The sequence below is a fragment of the Copadichromis virginalis genome, linkage group LG7, assembly GCF_057382275.1.
Source record: "Copadichromis virginalis isolate Kocher_CV1m ecotype Utaka linkage group LG7, C_Virginalis_male_GT1.1, whole genome shotgun sequence".
Taxonomy (NCBI): Eukaryota; Metazoa; Chordata; class Actinopteri; order Cichliformes; family Cichlidae; genus Copadichromis; species Copadichromis virginalis.
Genome location: NC_140624.1, coordinates 40,840,863 through 40,861,967, shown reverse-complemented (window position 1 = coordinate 40,861,967; position 21,105 = coordinate 40,840,863). Strand labels below are relative to the sequence as shown.

The 21,105-nt window shown below is 38.7% G+C and overlaps 1 protein-coding gene across 9 annotated transcripts in view; it reads left to right on the top strand.

The window, feature by feature from the left end:
* The window catches only part of ank1b (ankyrin 1, erythrocytic b), a 77,927-nt gene that overhangs the window by 11,227 nt on the left and 45,595 nt on the right, over positions 1 to 21,105 (top strand). For all 9 annotated transcript variants that reach the window (XM_085463383.1, XM_085463382.1, XM_085463377.1 and 6 more), the window contains exon 2: positions 21,000 to 21,101. In XM_085463383.1, the coding sequence (XP_085319509.1) occupies positions 21,000 to 21,101 (102 nt within the window). The remainder of the gene's footprint in view (positions 1 to 20,999; positions 21,102 to 21,105) is intronic.

The following is a 21,105-nucleotide window of genomic DNA, read 5'->3' as shown; positions in this document are numbered from 1 at the left end:
TGGTGACGTAATTGCTTTGTGTGTTCGTGTGGTTTGTGTGTGCATGATGAGAAGGGGTGTCATGTGTCTCTGGGATTGCTGTCTGATGTCAGGTGGTATGGCTCCCCTCTCTCTTCAGCCTCATCAGTCAACAGCCAACCATGGCTGGTGGGCAGCACTCTTGAACACATTAAAAACAAGTTTACTTACTGTAAACACTATTGGTTTTCAAGGTGTGAAACTACCAGAAAAAGAGCTGAAATATTACATCAGCAGTTTCCAGTGCATCCCTGACAGAACCAGCTGCCATTCATTCACTGATATCACTTCACACTCTCTGATCAGAGCGCTTGCATCAGCACCCACTGATGGCAGCTGGACTGGGAAGGAGATAGCTGGGGGAGAGAGCTAGAAGCAAACTGAGAGTGGTTCTCCTCAGTCAGCTTTAAATCCTTGTCAGCCCTCAGCCATTTCCCCCTCTAGAGCTATAATTCTTTTTTTCTTCCTCTCCCCCAGTGAGGAATCCTGTATTTCTGACTTTAAACATATCATCAAATCCCTAATATGGACGTAGGACACTTATCAACACTGCTCTGTTTCCCTGCACTATCCTCCGCTGTCTGCTGTACAAAGGCATTGAGTTGGAAAACCCACACCACATTTGTATAAATACTTCATTGCTAATTCAATTTTAAACTCTAGATGGGAGGAGGGGAACTGTAGCAACTGTTCGTTCATCCATCTGTTCATCAGTGCTTTCCTGCGTTAGATATCTTTCGGTTTCTCTGCTTATTCTTGTTTGCTTTATGTTGCATCTGTTTCTCTACAACTTCCCATCTTATCCTGTTCACCTTCTCCTCTACCTCTCTCTCCATCTATGACTTCCCCACCCTCTTCCATCCTGTCTCATAGCTGCGCTCTTGGTTGTTTTTTTAGAAGGCTTACTCCTGATTTTTTTTCTGTAGTTTTCAATGATTGAAAATAAGAATATACAGTGAAATGAATGACTTTAACCGTAAAGCTAAGTAGACAAATTTTTGTTGCATAACTTGACTACAGAAGTCACTACAGACAACAAAAAACAAGGCTGATAATATTGCACCTTTTATCCTCTCAGCTGTGTGATTCGATTTTGTTGTGCCTCTAATCTTAAATTCCAGACATTTATTGCTCCATTTCAAAATCTAAAGCTAACAGAGAAACAACCCCAATACAGTACAACAATCTTGAGCCACATCTCATTTCTTTATATTTTGTTGGGTAAATGGGAAATGGGTTCAGTGATTTATTGAAAGGTCCAAACATGGTAAGGCCAAAACAGAGTTTGTACAATTCTGACAAGATTGAAAGTCTGGTATGAGCACTGTTATTCTTCAGCACAGCCTGAACTCTCCTGGGCAGTTTTCTTGTAATTTCTCTAAGTAGTTTTCAGGAATCGTTCTCCAGACCTCTTGAAGGACATTCAAAACTCTTCTTTGGATGTTGGCTGCCTTTGATTCTGATCTCTGTCAAGATGATACTATACTGCTTTCAGGCTCGGGCTCTGTGGAGTCCAGTCCATGACTGATTGTGTTTCATGATTGTGAACAATGGCTCAAGACCACTTTAAAAAATAATTGTGTGCTCCTTGGAAATATTACTCAAGTCAGTAAAGAATATAGTGTGTATCAAAGTAAAGTGCACACACATGGCAGTGAAAGCAAGATGTCTTTGTAAAACAGAGTTCATCAACTTCCTGTAGTCTTCCTCCCCAAAAGTCCGGCAAATGTTTGTATATCTAAAATTCAGAAACAGCTCTCTCTCTGGAATCCCCTGCATGCTGCTGTCAACTAAACAGACTCTCCTCATGTCATTTATATATTTTGTGTTTGTAATATTTTGTGTCTCAACCAATGCTCCCATAAAAAAGTCCAGCAAAATCAAATGCTAGAAAATGCCATAATTACTGCTTACAATACAAATAGTCAACCATATAATTTATTTATCATTGACATCTGTGCTGCCTGTTATGGCAACTCTAGTGAACAACAAGGTTGCGCATCCATAAGAAAAGTATCCATTAGCAGTCTGGGATCGAGGATGAGAACACTAAATAAATAAATGTTAACACGGTCCTGTGCCAGAACAGCCTGTGAGTCATTAAATATGATTTCCTAGCATCGAGTGAGCAGGAACGGATGAATAGACAGAAATCTCTATGAAGGCACTGCAGTGGTTATTATTTTGTCTATTTCAATCCTTCAACCTTTCGCTTTTACTGTTTACAAAATAACCGCAAAGCCAAAGAAGAACTCATTGTGAAGCCTGACCAAAATGACAACTGTAATAGATAACAAATGTGTTGATATACATATGTGCTAATATTAAAACTTCAGCAAAAGAGGCTTGAAATAAGTCACGTATTGTGCCATCACATATCTAGATCATAGCAGCTCTGACTCCACTATTTACAGTACTCTTGAGACTGTTTAAGGGGATGGTGATGTAGAGTAAGGCAGCATTTTCATGATAATTTGCTAACTGGTTCTTAATTTACATTGCTGGAAGGTGTAAAAAAAACAATAACTCCACCCCTTTCCCCTTCAGCATACCTTGAGCATACTCTCTTTATATGCATGCACATAAAGAATAATATTAGCCTATATGCAGTATATTGACAGTGAGGTTTTTTTTACTCCCTAAATGCTCAGCTTAAATAAATACATAAATAAATAAATTACACAGAAATGTATAATCTAAATATACTTCATATAGTTGCTTCTGCTTATCTATTTGAATATAACATTATAATTCTGAAGCACTCTCCTCGGAAACGATGCATCACATCCAACTTCATAAATTCATATTTAATCAGATGTTACACAATGCACTAGCATATGTTTTGTGTTTTTGAGCTGTTAAGGTGTTAAGTGGGCACCTGTGACTTTGCAAGATGCTCTGAATTGATTGATTGTCATTTTCTTTTTAATCACATTCTTTGTCTCACTTTATTTTGCGCTACTTCCTGTTTTTGCTTAATTTCTTCCACTTTCTGCCACACCTGTGTCCAATCGACTAATTACTCAACTGGGTGTGCATGTTTGTGTGTATACATGCAATTCCCTTGATCCCTGCCAGGCTGTCTTGCTATTCCCATTAGTCAAGGATTCCAGCTTTTTCCCAGTGTTCTCTGCACATGTTCTTTCGCTTTAATATTTTCCCTTGTGCATTTCTTGTTTCCTTCTGTTTCTAATTAGCTCTTATTATGAATGACCTGCTTGATTGTTTTGGGTGGTTTGTGCCTTTAGCAGTTATGTTGCCTCTCTCACTGCCTCCGTGTGTATGACCCTATAATGATGAATGGAAGATCTGGATATTGGAATTTGCCCCCTTCTTTCTGAACTTCCTCTGGAGGGTTTAGTAGCACACCAAACAACCGAATATTACTCTTTATGATGCAGCAATAGTACACTTAAATTATTGATTTCCTCCCTCCCTCAAACACACACTTTTGACACTGTTGTGCCATCTTGCATCTATGACTCACAAAAATGCGCACAGGCTAAAATATTTGTGGATCGTGGCCTGATTGTAATGAAGCAGCAAGACTGACTCAGCGGTTTTAAGCCTGTGTGACGGATGGACAGGGTGACAGGGTGTGTGTTGCTGGCTCTACATCAGCAATCCCATGGGGAAGGCCAAGGTGAGAGGAAAAACTCACAGGCCTTTAAATATGCACATAACATACATTAAAATTACAGTTTATCTGAGGCTTCTTCTTCGCCAATGCCATTCAGAGGGCACTCACATGGGAGCGTGCAAAAAGTCTAAAGTGATTGATTACACTGTAATTTGCATCACCCACTGGCAATAAAGACAAAACAACCCTTGCTACTGTAAATAAAGCATTATAATACTTATATCAGTTTACACATCTCCCTGTGGCTGCTGTATATGTTAGTGTAAACTGGATATATTTCTGGTTTAGAAACAAGTGCAGACAAACCTACTCTGTTAGTTTACCTTCTGAAATAATGAAAGCGGTAACTTATATCTTGACCCAATAATAAAGCTTGGGAAGACTTTGCTTTTCATACTTTTAACACCAACATGAACGGCTAATCTTAATATGTAAGATTATTCATTTTTCCAGCATCTATCGGGGAATAGCTTATCACGTAATTGAATTTAGTTTCTTTTTTCCCTAGTGAAAACCTCATATTCTGGGGCATGTGTAAACGTTTTTAGGAATGCCAGTGTGCATGGACATGTCATAGAGAGCACAGACAACAAGCATCAGCAACTGTTGAAGGGTGATTGATGGTGCTCTGAATGAAGTGCAGCTTTCTGCAAATGCAGTGTGTCAGCTTGTCTAGCCCATATTTTTAGCCTTCCCTGGTGCATAAGGTTTATTATAGCACGAGGTTTGGAAGGAGCTCAGTGACTTCTCATTCTGAGATCATGTGACATAGTCATGCTGCTACCCAATTTGGATCATTGTTCGCCAGCTTTTGAATTTGGATAAAGCTTGCATTTTTAGTTGGGATGCAGTATGTTGTCTTTTGGTTATATTAGGAGTTTGATGTAAGTGAAGATGAAAAGCTGCAGATTTGGAGGTGCAAACAGCAAACGTTTGCTATACGGCTGCAGATTTTGTGCCATTTAGCTGTCTAGCTGAGCTGCCTTGAGTGCTAGACTAATCCAGGCATTTGGGTAATCCCGTAGTTTATGTTACAGTGGTCACCTTAATGTCTGCTTTTTTTAAGATTTACTTACTTTCTTTGATTTTCTTACTCAGTGTATCTCACCCTGTGACTCTCTTTCCTGATGTATACTTTATGGAAAACTGCATTTGGCTATCATCTTGGGAGACAAGACATTTGATTTCAGTGCTACTTTAGCGGTGCTTTAACCCCTAGCAGACCTTGTGCTTCAGGCCTGACCCTGATATCAGGAGTGTGCCTCATTGATGAATAGCTCCTTATGTGTTGAAACGCCCCTTGTGATCCTGCACAGAATGCTGAATCATGAGGTGAAGGCTTTATCGACTGGCCTCGGGGAGCAGTCACAGTCCCTCCATCGCACCAGTAGCAATTTGTGGCTGAGAATAATGCCCTTTTTTTCTTAACAGTGGGATGCTAAAATGATTTGCCACTACTGTGAGCCTCTTTTCCAATACATTTTCAGTATATTTCATCTCATCTGTGTTTCCTTATGAGTGTAAGCTTTAAATTATTAGAATACCAGATTTAATCTTTTGGGTTAAAACGCTAATTTCCTTTGTCTCATAATAGATAATCAACTCAGAGCGTGGCACTGTAGTCATTAATGGTATTGCTGTATGACTGCTATTTTTAGAAGCAGCAGTGGTCCTCGTAGTCATAGAGGTGGTTGCTACCTTACAGCTGAAGGTAACCATGCCCTCCTGTGATCTCGTCCTCTAATGTATCTTGTGTTTGTCCTCCATGACTTTTCTTTCTTTATCCTCCATCCGCCCCTCTGTGCCTACATCACTCTTTCAGCATGTTGCTCACTGGTATGATGACTCTATACCCACTGGGTGATTAGCAGTGACCCGCTGTCACTAACACAGACTGCACAGTAGGGACACCTCAGTGTGCTCAGAGTAGAGGGCGAGTACAGAGGTGTCAAACATATGGTTTGCAGCCCAAAAAAAGGCCCAACAAAGTGTCCAGAGCAGCACTATATAGCTTTGCAGAGTGAAAAATTGCAGAACATTTATTGATAATTACAGATTTTTAATTAAAACACATACATATTCTTACATTAATATATTAATATGAATAAAATATTGTGTTTTTTGTTCTCCAAAACACTACGGTTTAATGTTTTTTGGCTTTGTAAATGTGGTTTTGAAAATGTGCTCATTTTTCTCAAGACATCAACATGTGTTTGTACAGTAACGAAGGGGAATTTTGAGTGTAATTTGGGGTTGGATCAGGAAGGGCATCTGGTGTAAAAATCTGCCAAATGAAACATGCTGAGCTGCCCACTGGGGTGAGCCCGTGTGAAGAAGGGGGCAGCTGAAAGTAGCTCATTATGCAACTGTTTTAGTGGCTCAGCCCACTTGAGATCAAGTGGAGCTGTTTGTATGAACTGTAAATCAAAATGAGTTTGACACCCCTAGGTTAGAGCTTACAGTTGCCACATCTGTGCACAGGTATGCAAACACATAAGCATAAACATGTCACTTTGGATTTTGATCAACAAGATATTACAAGACATTACTCATTATCTCATTAACCCTGTAATCTCTCTTTTTTCTTTTACATACTATGTCAAGTCTTTCACACTATTTTTTCACATTGTAATAAAACTACTTACAGTAGGTAGACACTATGTCAGGGGTCCCCAATCCCAGTCCACGAGGGCCGGTGTCCCTGCAGGTTTTAGATGTGTCCTTGATCCATCGCAGCTGATTTAAATGGAGAAATTACCTCCTCAACATGTCTTGAAGTTCTCCAGAGGCCTGGTAATGAACTAATCATGTGATCCAGGTGTGTTGACCCAGGGTGAGATCTAAAACCTGCAGGGACACCGGCCCTCGTGGACTGGGATTGGGGACCCCTGCACTATGTTATTGTAGTGAGTGCTTAGACAGCCAAACATTTGTGTTTAAATTGCTCCATGCCATTCTTTGTACTGTAGGAACATGGTCACAAATATAGTTTGGTCAGATTGAGTAGGGTGTATGGAATACACAGATACATTTTCTTATATTATGTTCAGTGTATTTGATTTGTGCTGTCTTTTGTGAAAGCCTAATCTAATTCTCAGGTCCATCAATCTCCATCCATCCATTGCATGTGTGTGTATGTATGCCAACCTGACAAAGGAGGGAAATGATATCAAAGAGATTTCTATCCCCAGTGGTCCTGCAAAAGTGTGCAGGAGATTAGCTTTTAGTGTTGGGTGCAGCTTGCTCTGGAGACATTGCAGTGGAAGAAAGACATTTATGAAGATGAATACGAGTGTGGAACATTTTGAATAAACTGTCTAGGCTAGGAGGTGGTCAGGGCGCTGAACAGCTTTTGGCCACTGCTCTTGTGACGTGATTTTTGTCAGCTTAGATGCATATTGCAAACATTCAGCTGACACGTGCGGGCTCGTATGTGTTGGACTCTCTACATCCTGCAGTGAGGAACATATGTCAGCTACTGTGACTGGTTGCTGACAGCAGGGCTGACAATGATGCAGCATGTTGCACTCTGTGTATATACTGACATGTGTGCACATAAAATTGAGCGCACATCGCTGCATTTGTGTGTCTACATTACGTGTGTGTGTGTGTGTGCGTGTGTGTGTGTGTGTATGTGTGTGTCAACCTGAGGATCCAGATTATTAGGATTTCACATGCATCCACATACATGTGAACTGTGAATATTTATCTTGTGCCTGTCAGGACGCTTGTGTGTCTTAGTATGTGTCACCTCCAGAGCCCTCTACAGAACTGATTCCTGACATTGGTAATTTGATAGTCAGTCTGTCAACGTCGCGTTGGAGGCGGGAGAACCTGCCCCCCACCCCTCTTCTCATCTATCTCTCCCTCCCAGGCCACAGCCATGATACTCTGACATGTAACATCCAACTGTGCCTTCAGACAACTGAGTCATAAAGCAGTGACTGCACAGTGACTGTTGAGTTTGGTGGTTTTGTTCATATATATATTATATATCCTTTGCTCTAAATACCATTAATGCCAGTCACTTCTGTCATAACATGTCATTATGACTCAGGATTGAAGAGAATATTGGATAACAATAATTTCCATCTTTATGTTAAGATATTGTAAAATTGTTAAAGTTTTTCATGTCTCACTTGTCAGTTGTTCTGCCATTCCTCTTAGTTTCCAGACTTGCTTGTGGCGCACTGATGCTCACATACAGATATTTATGAATAGATGAAGGTGAGTGTTTTCTAGCAGCTCAGTTAAAGCAGCCTTTCCGTGCTGCTTCACAGTTCAAGAGTTTCACATATGTTTACAGAGGTATGCCTGAATAATCCTCTTTTATTATATTTTGCCCTGCACTTGATTTAAAATACTGACTCCCAATTTAGAGAGCATCTAATGCGGATAAACACTAAACTTTGCATTCATTGAGGTTTATGCGTGTACTGGAATATATACACATGTGAGTCCATGAATCAGTGTAAATAAAATAAACTGAATACACTGAGATGGTCACAAAAAACATACCTTTTACTTTTTACTGCAATTTTGCTAGTTTTATTAATAAAACCATCTAAGGTTTATAAGCGAGGTAGGGTACGGATAAGACATCTGTGCTCCTGTGAAAATGCAAAAATGCTGTCATACAATAAAATACTTATAAAAAAGTTCAAGGGCTGTGGCAGCAACCTCGGCCTTTGCCTAAGATAACCTCAAAATGAGCAAATGACAGATGGATCAGGGAGGTTGGAGTGATAAACTAACAACTCTGAGACTAAAAGTATTTTAGGTGCACAGTTCTGTGGTGCTATATATATATTTAAGAATAAATAATGATTTTATGCTCGTATTAAATATTGCACAGTAATGATGATCAAAATGTAGTGGGCAGAGGATAGACTGATATCAACTGATGCACAAGTAGATAGATGGACCATACATGGGTAGACAGACAAACAGATACAGCTGTACTTAATGTAATTGATGTAATTCTCAGATTTTTTAGTTTAACCAGTGCATCAGTGAGGTGTAACGATTATGCAAATCCGCCTTCTTTTCTTTGTCAGTGACTCACTGACACTCACTGACACTGCATCCCATAAGCACCAGAGGTGCTGCTCTGTATGTGACCGTGACCTCTGATTTCTCTATTTCTGAGAAAATTCACAGTGGTGATTCATCAATGACCCTAAAATGGATATGTTTCTTTAACTCTTGACTCTTTTCTTACACTCTTCTTTCCTTCTTTCTTTCCTGCTTCAATTCTCCTCAATCTCATTTCTTGTCTACAAGACACTGCATATTTATTTCTATTTTGACATTTTTTAACTTTGCTATTGAAGCTCAGAATTTGTAAGAGTCTGGGAGTATCATCTAATATGCTGTGTGATCTCTAATGTCGCCAGTGTCCATGGTTCTCATTCTTCCTCCTTCATGCTCCTCGCTACCATTTTTCTATATCCATTTTTTTCCTTCACTTATTCATTCTGCCATGACTATTTTATATCCTTTATACCATCGTTTATCAGAGGCACAGTCCTCGTTTTTGTACCATGTGTACTTTCTTTCCTCCTCCTCCTTCCTGTCATTTGTAACTTCTCCTCCCTTTGCCGACTGCTTCTTCCTGTCATCGTGATTGCATAGTGCCCTTACGGGAGTCACTGGTCGTCTGCAGCTGAGTGCTTTGCATTAGTTATGTGCACATGATTTTCAGACATAATGGCTCCCAGCTTCTCTGTGTGTGTGTGTGTGTTCCCCCCCCCCCCTTTTCCTCATAGTTTTTTCTTCTACTTTTCCCTTTTCAAGTTCATGTGTGTTGTCAGTTTTGGCTGTGGGAAAGCTGGCCTCACATTTGATTCTACAAAGCTCTGGTATACAGAAGATTTTGTGGTTTGCTCAGTAACTGCGAAGCACCCTGGTCCATCACTGCCCGACCACTGTGCTTGGGATATATGTTTAATTGTTTTGTGGAGCAGAATTTGTTTGGAAGAGTGATTGATCGGATGTTTGCTAATTATTAGTTGACAACCTGCAGCTAATATTTAGCTTAGTTTAAAATAAAGACTTGTGCTAAGATAAAATAAATGGTAAATGGACTGCTACAGGTACTTTGACTGAGTGCTTTCATGCTACAAGATAAACCCTTTTGGACCTTAAGTACATGCATTTCATTTTTACTATATACTGCAAGGAGTAACTTAATATTCATGGAGAGATAAGAGAGTGACAGAGAGAGTGTTCTTTTCACTTAAATCTCTGCAAGAAGGAAAACAGGTGCATGTCCCAAGATATCAAACTTTTATTTAAATGAGTGATTTAGATGTTCAAGGTAGTGGCACTAGTGAAGCAAATTAAACAGAGCAGCAATTAAGCAGCAATAAGCTCAGCATGGGCTTCTGTGTGAGGGAGTACTGAGTTAAAGGCACACTGCTTCCTTGTGTCAGATTTAAGATTGGTCACTTGAGGTAATCAAATACAGCTGTAATCAACTTCTAAATCATGCTGTGCTTATTTTAAAGCATCAGCCTCTCAAAGCTTGGCAGTCACAGATTGCTTTGCACTGAGGAAAGTTAATGTCAATTTGGCCAATTAGATGTGAGTAGAAATACAAGAATGTCTAAACATTCAAAGTTATATTTTTTCCCCATTTATTTAGTGGTCTGTTTTCTAATTTAGTAATGTTGGTTCTGTGGATATGAAGCTTATATATAAAACATGCATTATTTAGTCTTAACAATTATATAGGCTCAAATCATATATATAAGCTTTTCATTAGCGGTCCTGTCAACAAAAGTCTTGTTCCTATGGTGGTTAAGCCATTTCTCTTCATTTCAATGATATTTTATCTATATGGCACCAAATGACAACAACCGTTGCCTCAAGGTGCTGTTTTTAAACAGTTTCTATGACTCTGTATTTTCTGTGTGCCAGTAAAATACATTTTCAGATTCAGTTTTGCTGGCAGAGAACTTGGAACTTGACTTTGATACTGGTGGGGAGCCCAGAATGCCAGTGATGACGTCAGGAAGAGACTCTGAGGGACAGCTGTACCCAGCATGCTTTGCTCCTAGCATTTCTGCAGTCCTCATAAATATTAAAAGGTTATGAAAAGAGAGAGAGAGAGGAGGCACATTGAGGGTGGGGATAGTCTTCACAAAGCTGAGAGAGCCTGGGATGGGGAGAGAGAGGTTAAAGGAGCGATGACAAGAAATGAGTGGAAATGACGGATAGCTGAGCAAATGAAGAAGTGCTTGTGAATTCAGGAGTTCGGGGCCTCCTTGCCATGTCACTTTATTGTCTCTTTCTGTCTGTCTTCTTTTCTGTGCTGTAGGCAGAAATGCCTAATGGGGTAGTAAAATGAAAGCAGAAATCATCCAGTGGCAGGTAGAAATGCAAGTTAAAAGGGAAAAAAAATCACTAATACGTCTGTCACCTGAACAGATCTTTCTTGAAATGTCCAGTAAAACACAGTACAGTAGCTGAATTCTTACAGTGTGCACATGCAACACAGCCACGCAAAGGATTATTCTCAAGAGGTAGTAGATTATGAATATAGAGTGCAGACTGAAATGAAGAACAATAAATTATTTAACTTAGAAGACGTGGTAACAGTGTTTCTTCTTTATTTTAGTGCATTTTTGCCTTTCTTTGATGATAGTAGAAGAGCTATAGAGACACGTTTTCTGTGCTGGTAGCTCCAATGTTGTTATACATGTCCTTGCAAAATAATAAAATGTATTTTATTGTTTGTTTCTTTGTAATGAATTCTTGATATAAAAAAAGAGGAATGGACCAGAACCTTGCTGATACAAAAAGCCCCCTGTCACAACGGATAGATCCCCTCAATGTATGAGTCAAAGGTCAAGGTTTTTCTTTCATTTCTGTATGGCTGTATCCCTTATTAGCATTTTCACAAATGTAAGCAGATTGCATAAGGTTGAAATATTAATCATGGCCTGGACAAAAAATGTCTGTGTATAGTTTATAAACCATAAGCCATCTTTGCCACATTTTCTTTTTCCTTGTCTGTGCTTTTGTGTTGTGTGCATTTATATGCTAGCCCCACTACCTACATGCGCTACATGCACATGTGATGTGCATGCATTTAGACATCAAGATAGATATATAAAAAATAAGAAGAAGCATGCTTTGATTGTAATGGGCTGCAGAAGCAGTGGCCTGACAGAAGCTATAAATATTTCAGAAGCTCTGTTTTAGCACAGAGATAGAGAAGACAACAGGAATATCCTGGTTTTGATGTGGCTCTTCATTTTGGAGGAAGGAAGAATTTGGTGCACAGCTAAAGTTATTAATCTCAACAAACCATCTAATCATTTATTCAGTCATTAACTGCTGTCTTTATTTTTAAAGATACATGTCAGCTAAGCTTCAGATGAGCATATGAACATGGAGCTGTGTAGTTGTGGTTGTGGAGCTGTTTGCTCAAGTTGATGGAGGTCAGTCCTTAACTGGAGCTATTTTATTTTTTTCTGTTTCCTTACTTTCTGTCATATATGTAATGTTACAATTCAGCATATTCATATATTAAACATGTCCAAAGTTTGAAGTATGAGGTCAGTAGGGAGGCCATGAAGAGGGAAATAACACAAAATACAGACACTAAGAACTGAGAGACTGCACCATTAGCACAGTATATATAGCACAGTTATAAATAAAAATGATTTTGAATTGTCAATAATTCAAAGCTCCTAATAGATTTCAAGAAAAAAAATATATCTGGAAATGAAAAGGATGGGTCCGCTTTAGATTTGTTAATCATCACCACAAAATGTGGTACCTTGAAATGAACTTAGCAATGTGCTAACAACATGACTTTAGTAGGTACAGTCAGTAAATGGTAAATGGGCTGATTCTTATATAGTGCACTTTATACAATGTGTCATTCACTTGGTTATGTTCATTCACACTATAGCACTTTTTTCTATACCCAAGTGCTTTCTGTCTAACGTTAACATGCATTCCTATTCCAGTGAACACAACTGAGAGCTACTTGGGGTTCACTATCTTGCCCGAGGATACTTTGGCATGCAGAGAGAAGGCAGCCAAAAATCATCTACTTCCTACTTCCTGAACTACAGCCACCTCCCAATACTAGTGTGCCCACTATTCTTGCCAGTCTCTTATTTTGCAGTCATTACTGTGAATAGCATGAACCTTTCTCAATCTTTCTTAATCTGAAGTCTCAGTCTTTGTGCTTTTACCTACATTTAGATCCAGGATGAGTCACTTTCATGCTCACATCCATTGTATTAGTGTTCAGATCAAAGCCTATATGTTGCACGACACCATCTCATACTCTGAAACTCTCCATCCATCAGTAATAGATCAGCTCACACACCGTAGAGCCTGCAGGACTCAATCGATTTTTAATTCTCGGGGCTGTGACTTCATCTTGCCAACCATAAGCACACGCTTGAAGTGATGTCCATTTTCCTTGGCGAAAATGTTAAATTATGGCAGCCTAATTATGAGTTAATGCTTTCAATATCATTAGTATGTTAAATTGTTTACATGTTAAGCATTTTATTTAGATACTTCTTAGCTGATGTAAAATCTTTTGGAGTGACATAAAGACTACAAATATAGCAGCTTTAAGATGATGGATAGCATCTGTATCTACTTACCTGACAAATACAACTTAACTAAATAACTAAAAACAACTTTCATGTATTTATTTTAAAATCTATCTTATTTTTTGTGTTTTAGCCCGTCTCACTTGTATGTCACAAAATAACAATTAACAAATTGAAATTTTTATTCAAATATATTCCAGTTTATTTGATTTAATATTGACATAATATGAGATGAGAGGATAATTTATGTATCTGTTCTTATTTACACAGATGTAGATGTCATGAGTATGTAAAGCAATAGAAAATATATCTTCAGATTAGACTTTTTTAATGTGATTATTCCAATCATTGCTTTTATGAGCTTGTGCGTATTCTCGTGAAAATATTTTATGCTATCAGACCTACAGGGACTTGAAAACTGTGGAAACATGGAAAATAAGAAACTGTGCCAGTAATAATATAAATGATAAGCTAGGTGACCTGTTTTATGTACCTGTACTGTGCAGCATACCTCTCACCAGTGATACTGCCATGTGTGGGGGTTTCTTTCTGTTAGGATGGATTGGCTCAGCCTTAGTGTGAGGAGCTTGGACATCTGCTGCTCCTTTGTGTCAAAAGGAGCCAGTTGAGATGCTTATTGCATCTTATTAGGATACCTCCTGGCCACCGTCCTTTGGAGGTTTTCTGGGCATGTCCAACTTGGAGACCTGCTGGATAGATTACACATCTCCAGCCTAGGAATGCTTTGAGATCCATCAGGAGGAACTTGAACGCTTTGCTGGCGAGACAGATGTTTAGAGTTCCCTGCTTGGTGTGTTGCTGTCACGACTCAACTTTGGATAAGCAGAAGCTAATGCCCTGATAGATACATCTGTTTATGGTATTTACAGTATGTTGTACTCATGACTGTGAGATGCACTTGACAGCTGGAGTCTGCAGGGCTTGATCTGTTTTTGTCCTGCTGTCAGAGCATGAAAACCATGTGTAACCATACCTTTGTGTGTTAATCTACACTCAGTCGTGTCTCTGTGGTTTTTTATATTTCTTTTCTGTTCCTATTTTATGTGTGTGTAAGTTTGCCTGGGAATCTGTCTTCTGTGGTAGAAGTGGGTCTTTGTTTAAACCCAAGAGGATTCATTACTGTGATCTATCTCCCTCCCTGTTGGTGCTAACACTAACATACTGTGGCGTCTGTGCAGCTATTTTTAGTTTTGGTTTGTGTGTTTGAAGGTAATTTGTCTTGGTATGCTTTTTTTATCATTATATGAATGAACGTCTTGTTCGTGCTCACTATTATTCCATCTACAACAGATATTTGTGTCCAGTATTTATCACAATAGACCCCAAATATGCTGCTTAAGATCATCCATGATTGGTTTTGAATATTTTTCTTGATTATTGAGCTTCTACACCTACCCTCCTATGCCTTTGTTTCTTTCCATCTTAATTTTTATCTCTCCATATTTGCACAGAAATTAGGGCTTGTTGTATTATGTTTAAATTATGTTGTCTTGCTCTTATTAAAGGACCATAGTTTTACATTTTTGTTCTTATTTGATTTTGTTTTCAATTTTGTCTAGGTTCAGTTACTTTCCAGAACAGATTTGCTAGCTTCAGTTTAGTTCTTTACTGTTTGAGAATGTTTTGTTTAGGTTACAGTGATACAGTGGCTTTTATACGGTGGCCCTGCAACTGGTCCGTCGGGTTATTGTCTCCCCAGAAACACTTCCCTTGTGCTTTTGGAAATCTGTTTTTTCCTATTTCCGTTGTGTTTTGTGTGCTTTTGCCGTGTTTTTCTTATTGCTGGTGTTTTCTTAGGTTGCAGTCCGTTTGGCCTCTCAGGGCCACTGTACTTTTCAGCCTGTAAAGACGAAGTGATTGAAGTGCAGAACTTCAGTTTTAATTTTTAAGGTGTCTAATGTAAGTGGTCAACTGACATGGTAAATGGACTGATTCTTATATAGCACTTTTCTACTCAAAGCGCTCTATACAACATGCCACATTCACCCAATTGCGCCCATTCACACAAGCACTGTCTTCTAAGTTTCTTAGTGCTGCCTAACTACTCAAGTATGAATTCATACACATTCATACTCCGATGGACACATCGGAGAGCAGTGTGGGGTTAGTATCTTAGTATCGAACTGCTATCGAACCACTAACTTCACAACATCTAACCAAGTCAAGAACACTTTCAAGGAGGTAGATACTTCATTATCAAGATCTACATTTAAGAAATACCATCAAAAATTGAAATACCAGAAAGTACAAACCATTGGTTATGCTCAAGAATAAGAAGACCAGATTAGACTTTACAAGAAAACATCTAAAAGAACCTGCTCAGTCCTGGAAAAATGTCTTTGGATAGATGAAAGCCAAATTAGCTTTACTAGAATGATGGGAAAAGAAGGGTATGAACTAGGAAAGGGATGCCTCATGATCCAAAGCAGATCACATTATCTGACTAACAGGATGAAGGCAATGCTATGGCATGAGCATGTAAGGCAGCCCGGTGAACCGGGTTGCTAGTGGTTATTGGTGATGTGAATCCTGAAAGGTAACAGGATGAATTCTGAAGTGTATGGGCCTATACTCTGAGACGAATGCTGCAAAATGGATCACAAAGAGCTTCAAAGTGCAAATAAATAGTAATACAAAGCATAAATGCAACCCAAGAGGTTTTCAAGGCAAAGAAAACATATTTTTCAATAACAAAGTCAGTGACCTGATCTCAACCCAACAGAACATGTCGTTCAGTTTCTGCAGGCAAAACTGAAACCAGAAAGATCCACAAACAAGCAGCAACTGAAGATGATTGTAGCCAAGGCTTAGCAGGGCGTCTCAAGGTTTGGAAAAACAGCATTTGAATGTCCATTTGGAGTTCTAGTCTTCAGGCAGGCACTGACTGCAAAGGATTTTCATACAAAAAAATATTATTAAAAAAAAATGTTAGTTTGTCCAATTAATTTTGCACATCTAAAAATAGCTGTAATTCCTGAGGACTTAATGCAGTAATTTCATCAAATTACGGTCAAATAACTGCTGAAAGTCTGAAATTCAATCCCAAATGCTTAATTTTCTAAAAAAAAAAATATGTATCTAACACATCCATGCACATGCAAAAGTTCCAGTGTGGAAGAGACGAGATGCATGTTTAACTGTTGGAAGAAGTCTCAACTTTAAGTGACACAAGAACTCATTTCAAAATTAGATGTGACAGGCGCTGTCACTACGATAAGTACAGACATCCAGTGTTCTGCCAGTGACTAATGTCAAATACCCACAGCACAGAAAGTCAACAAAACGCTTCCAGTACAGACTTTGTGATATTTAAAGTTTCATGATCTATATCTTCCCTCTCAAAATCACCTGGGGAAAAGCTAAATGCTAGAATTGTGCACTTGATACTGTAAAACTTTATTTGGCATTTACACCGCTGTCTCAGAACATTAATTTAGTCACATAGATGTCAAACTAAGACCAGCAACAGCTTATTTAGCAGATTATATTTTTCTCTCCCCATGCTCCATGACTCATTGCCATACGTGTCTTAACATTTCTCATCTTGTAGGAAATGAGGTGTTACTCATGCAGTTCCTGTCCCTTCTAATAGACTATTCCTGCATATTTGCATTAGTGTGTATGCATATATTTATCTTGCATGGGTGCCTTCTTGCTTTCATTTCCATGTGTGTGAAGTCATGGGACTTTAGCTTCAGTTTTCTCTGCTTCTGTATTTTCTTTCTGAAGTCTTTGCTTTCATAGCTTTTGTCATGCAAAATTTGGCTACAGTACTTTTTTGGGAGCGTAGGTTGATGAAAGTAGGTTTGATGTGATGGCAAGATTTGGTGTGTTTAAGAACCCTGACAGAAGAGCTTTTCACACGTTGCATCCTACCAAGAACTTTGCTCAGCATTGAGCTCTGTATCAGGTCCTGTTTTGGCTTCTGAGAGGTTAGCAAAACCCTGGGGAGTAAATAAGAAAGTTGTATTCAAAGTACACTTGTTTCTTTCATACTTTGTATGTGTTTGTCCATAAGTTGTTGTGGGATTCCTTGAGGTTTTGCAAAGATCATCTTTCTGCCTCCCCTAAGTCACCAGTTAGTATTTCAGGTGAAGATATTGAAATTTCAGCATATCAGCGCCCGAGGAATATTGTAGTATTTAAGTTCATTCAAAATTCAGATTTTAAGACAAACTAATTGGATTTATTGTTTTGTAGTATATTGTGCAATGACTGTGTGTTATTGTGCCTTTTGTAATGAATTTAAAACTGCCGTCAAATGCCTGCACATACTTGTCGTAGACTTGCGACATGCATAGACAGTGGAGTGGGAGATAAAGGCTCCTATTTTATCATTTTTCTAGAATATTTGTGATTATTATATTTCTAATGACAGATAAAAAAAAATACTCAATGTTTTATTAATTTTTGCAGCTTGCAGGCAGCAGCATTTATAAGTATAAAAGTAAATAAAGCATTTGCAATCCTCCTTTTCGAGGGGTGGACCTTGAGGCTTCATAATATCACTTGGTGATGTCACAGTGGCTACATTCTTACTTTAAATTGCGAGCTTTAAAAACAATGAAAATGTATAATTTAGAAAATAATTAGTCGCATAACTATTTGTTTTTATATATAAATTAGTAAAAAATTGTGTATTTTATGACCTTCAAAAATTAAAGAAGAAGAAGCCTCCCACAAATGATTGTTTCCTCCTGACAAACTTATCTCCAGATGTTTAGCTTGATAAAGCTGAAAACTAAGAGGTGAACAAGCAAACTTACTGTAAGAGACAGTTTTCTGATATTAATATTTCTTGACCTTGACAATACAAATTATGTCTGAAATATAAATCTGAAATCACTTGCATAGCATCAAATTATATTCATTTACTGGGTGATAATAAGCTTACTACATATCACACTACATATCACTACATTTTGATTAAAACTTGAATATATGGAATTGAACCTTGAATATATTGAATGAACCTGAAACAGTGACATTTGTCAGTAACTGCAAACTTTTAAGCAGTAGTGCAGCTATCACCATGTCTCTTCTTAAGTACATCATGGAGTTCAGTACCTTTTTAACTGTCACTTCTACTGTGTCTACTTCTACATCTACTGTTTATCTAGAAGGATGTGCAGGATAAAGTGTGAAATTAAAAAAGCTAACAAAACAATAACAAAGAAGAATAACTGGCACTAGTAAATGTGTTGCAGAGCAACAGCAACACAAACAGCATAAAACACAATGGGGAACACATGAATATGGGGAAAATACTGTAGAATGTGAGGAGGGAAGCAGAAGCGAAGTGGTGCAGAATGGGTTTCTGGATTTTTCATTTTCAGCTAAATGTGGTCAGCTCATGCCTCATGTTGTGGCTGGGTCTATTCACCTGACCAACACTCATTAACAAAATAATTTGCCACATGAAAAATGCACATAGAAAATGGCTTCATTTAACAATGGTGCAGAGTCATTGGGAAGAAGAGAGGGGATGCAGGTGTAGACTGTGATCAGTAATATTATGACACCAAGATAAATGAGGCAAAGGACCGAGATCTGAAATGGCTTTTGGTTGTAGAATAAATCATAGCGTAATATACGCATGATAAATAAATTTAGCTGAACACCAGCAGGGTTCAGGACCACATTTTTTTGTGATGAGTCTTTGCTAGAACCCATTTGATCGTGACAGCAATTGTGTAAAATAATGTGACAAGCGACCTTGATCAGCTTGATAAGCAGGTATTATGAGGTTATAAAACTGGAGGATTATATACCAGTTTTGGTGTATAATTTGCGACCGTGGTTCAGGTGGTTGAAAAGTTCATCTTTAACCGGAAGGTTGCCGGTTCAATACCCCAGCTCTCTCTGTCCTGGTCGTTGTATCTTTGGGCAAGACACTTCATCCTACCGCCTACTGGTGTTGGCCAGAGGGGCCAACACCAGGAAAGCGCGATATAAATGCAATCCATTATTATTATTTTTATTATTAATAACAGCCACGCCTTTTCAAACTTGATGCAGGTTAATCACCGTCCCCTGTTCTCACAGGATATTTGCATTGCTCAGATATTATCTATGCTGGCACAGTAAAATAATCAAGATTTAAATAGCTGGGCCCTACACTGCTGCTTGAAAAGCTGAACTTCTCCCTGAAGACATGTAAAGGAAAAACAGCAAAGCTACAGAACCAAAATTCAGCATGCATAAATTGCCTCACAAGCTTCACAAGCTGCAGTGTGGAGTTGAAAAGAGCAACTGTAATTGTTTGTATTAGAAAAAAAACTCATCTGGAAAAACAGGTTACCACATTCTGTAAAGACAGAGTAATTATCATGTACTGTTTAAAATATCTTCTCTGCTCACTTGCCAGTTCCTAAAGATAGAATATTCATAAGAGACTCTCCATAATGTGACAGACACCTACAATGTACACAGTAGCAGCACACTGGATTGTTAAGTAGGAAGGCTCCTGTCACTGATAGTGAGTCTTTGAGGTCCTGTCTCTCATCTCTGCTGTGCACAACTGCTGTCTAGCTCTTATGTTCAAAGTAAAGAGACCAGATGCTGAATAGATAATACAATATTATCCTTCAAATACGCACGCAGGAAGATAAGAGTAACAGGTAACATGTATGATATTTATAGTATCGTCAAATGTATTTACACAAATCACGTACCAGTTAAACAATAGATTGGTGCCAAGATAGATGCCTGTGCTGACTTCAGGAAAGAGCACTTAGAGTAACATGAACAAATCGAGCTCCTCTAAGAGTTGATGTCTTTCCTCCTTGGTATTATGTTAAAACGCACCTGAATGCTCCAGACCTGCAAACTGACAAAACATCTGCTTTTTTACCCACTTATTTGCTGATGATCAGTCAATGAAGCGCATTCAATTAGCAGCACCTGGCTGCCACATTCCCTCTTAATTCTTATGGAAGCAGTCAAGGTGTACCTTTTCACAGGACTGCATGGAATCCTGTAAAAGTGTTATTTTTCACATGAGCTGTGAGGAGAGAAGAAAAGATGACTCAGTGACTTGAAAAGGGCAAGCATATCTTTAAGCAGTTCAGCCTAATTAAAGTACTTGGGAATAACAGCTCAAACTGGTGGTGACAAGGGTGGAGAGAGGGTCAAGAGTGCAGTACACTGCATAACATTTCTCTTTCACAGCGTTGAATCATTTCATTGTGCAGGTCAGTTGTATTACATTATTTGCTGATAAATGAAATCGGGGTGGGCGTACAAACACTGACACACAATGAGATACAAACCACAGGAGCTTTCCTGCCTGAGATCAGACAGGCAGACAGCGGAGCTTGTGATGAAGCGTGCTATGAATGCCAGCCCAATGCAGAGTGTGGGCGAAACACAAATGGAAGGAGTCTGACATTTTAAGCCTCTTACAGAGGGCAGAGAAGCAGTGAATGTGCAGTAGTATCATATTCCTGCATATTGCCCTGTGTCTTGCCTTGAAGGGTAGTTATGTTATTATAATGGATTAAGATGTGTAACCTGACTGAGGCTCTTAGTGTAACTACAACTTGATAGCAAGGATAATGTTGGAGGAACAGTTAATATTGAAGGATCTTTGCATATTGTTGCTCTTTTTACAATTTCACAAATAAGCAATTTTGTCATCAGTCATCGCTGTTATGTGAAAGTTTTTAAATGCACAGAAACACAGTGATTTGTATTCACCTGCGTGCTCGCTTCCTCCTCTCCTCCACCTTCTGCAGGCCGATGCAGCCACCAGCTTTCTGCGCGCAGCTCGTTCAGGGAACCTGGACAAGGCGCTCGATCACATCAAGAATGGAATCGACATCAACACAGCTAATCAAGTAA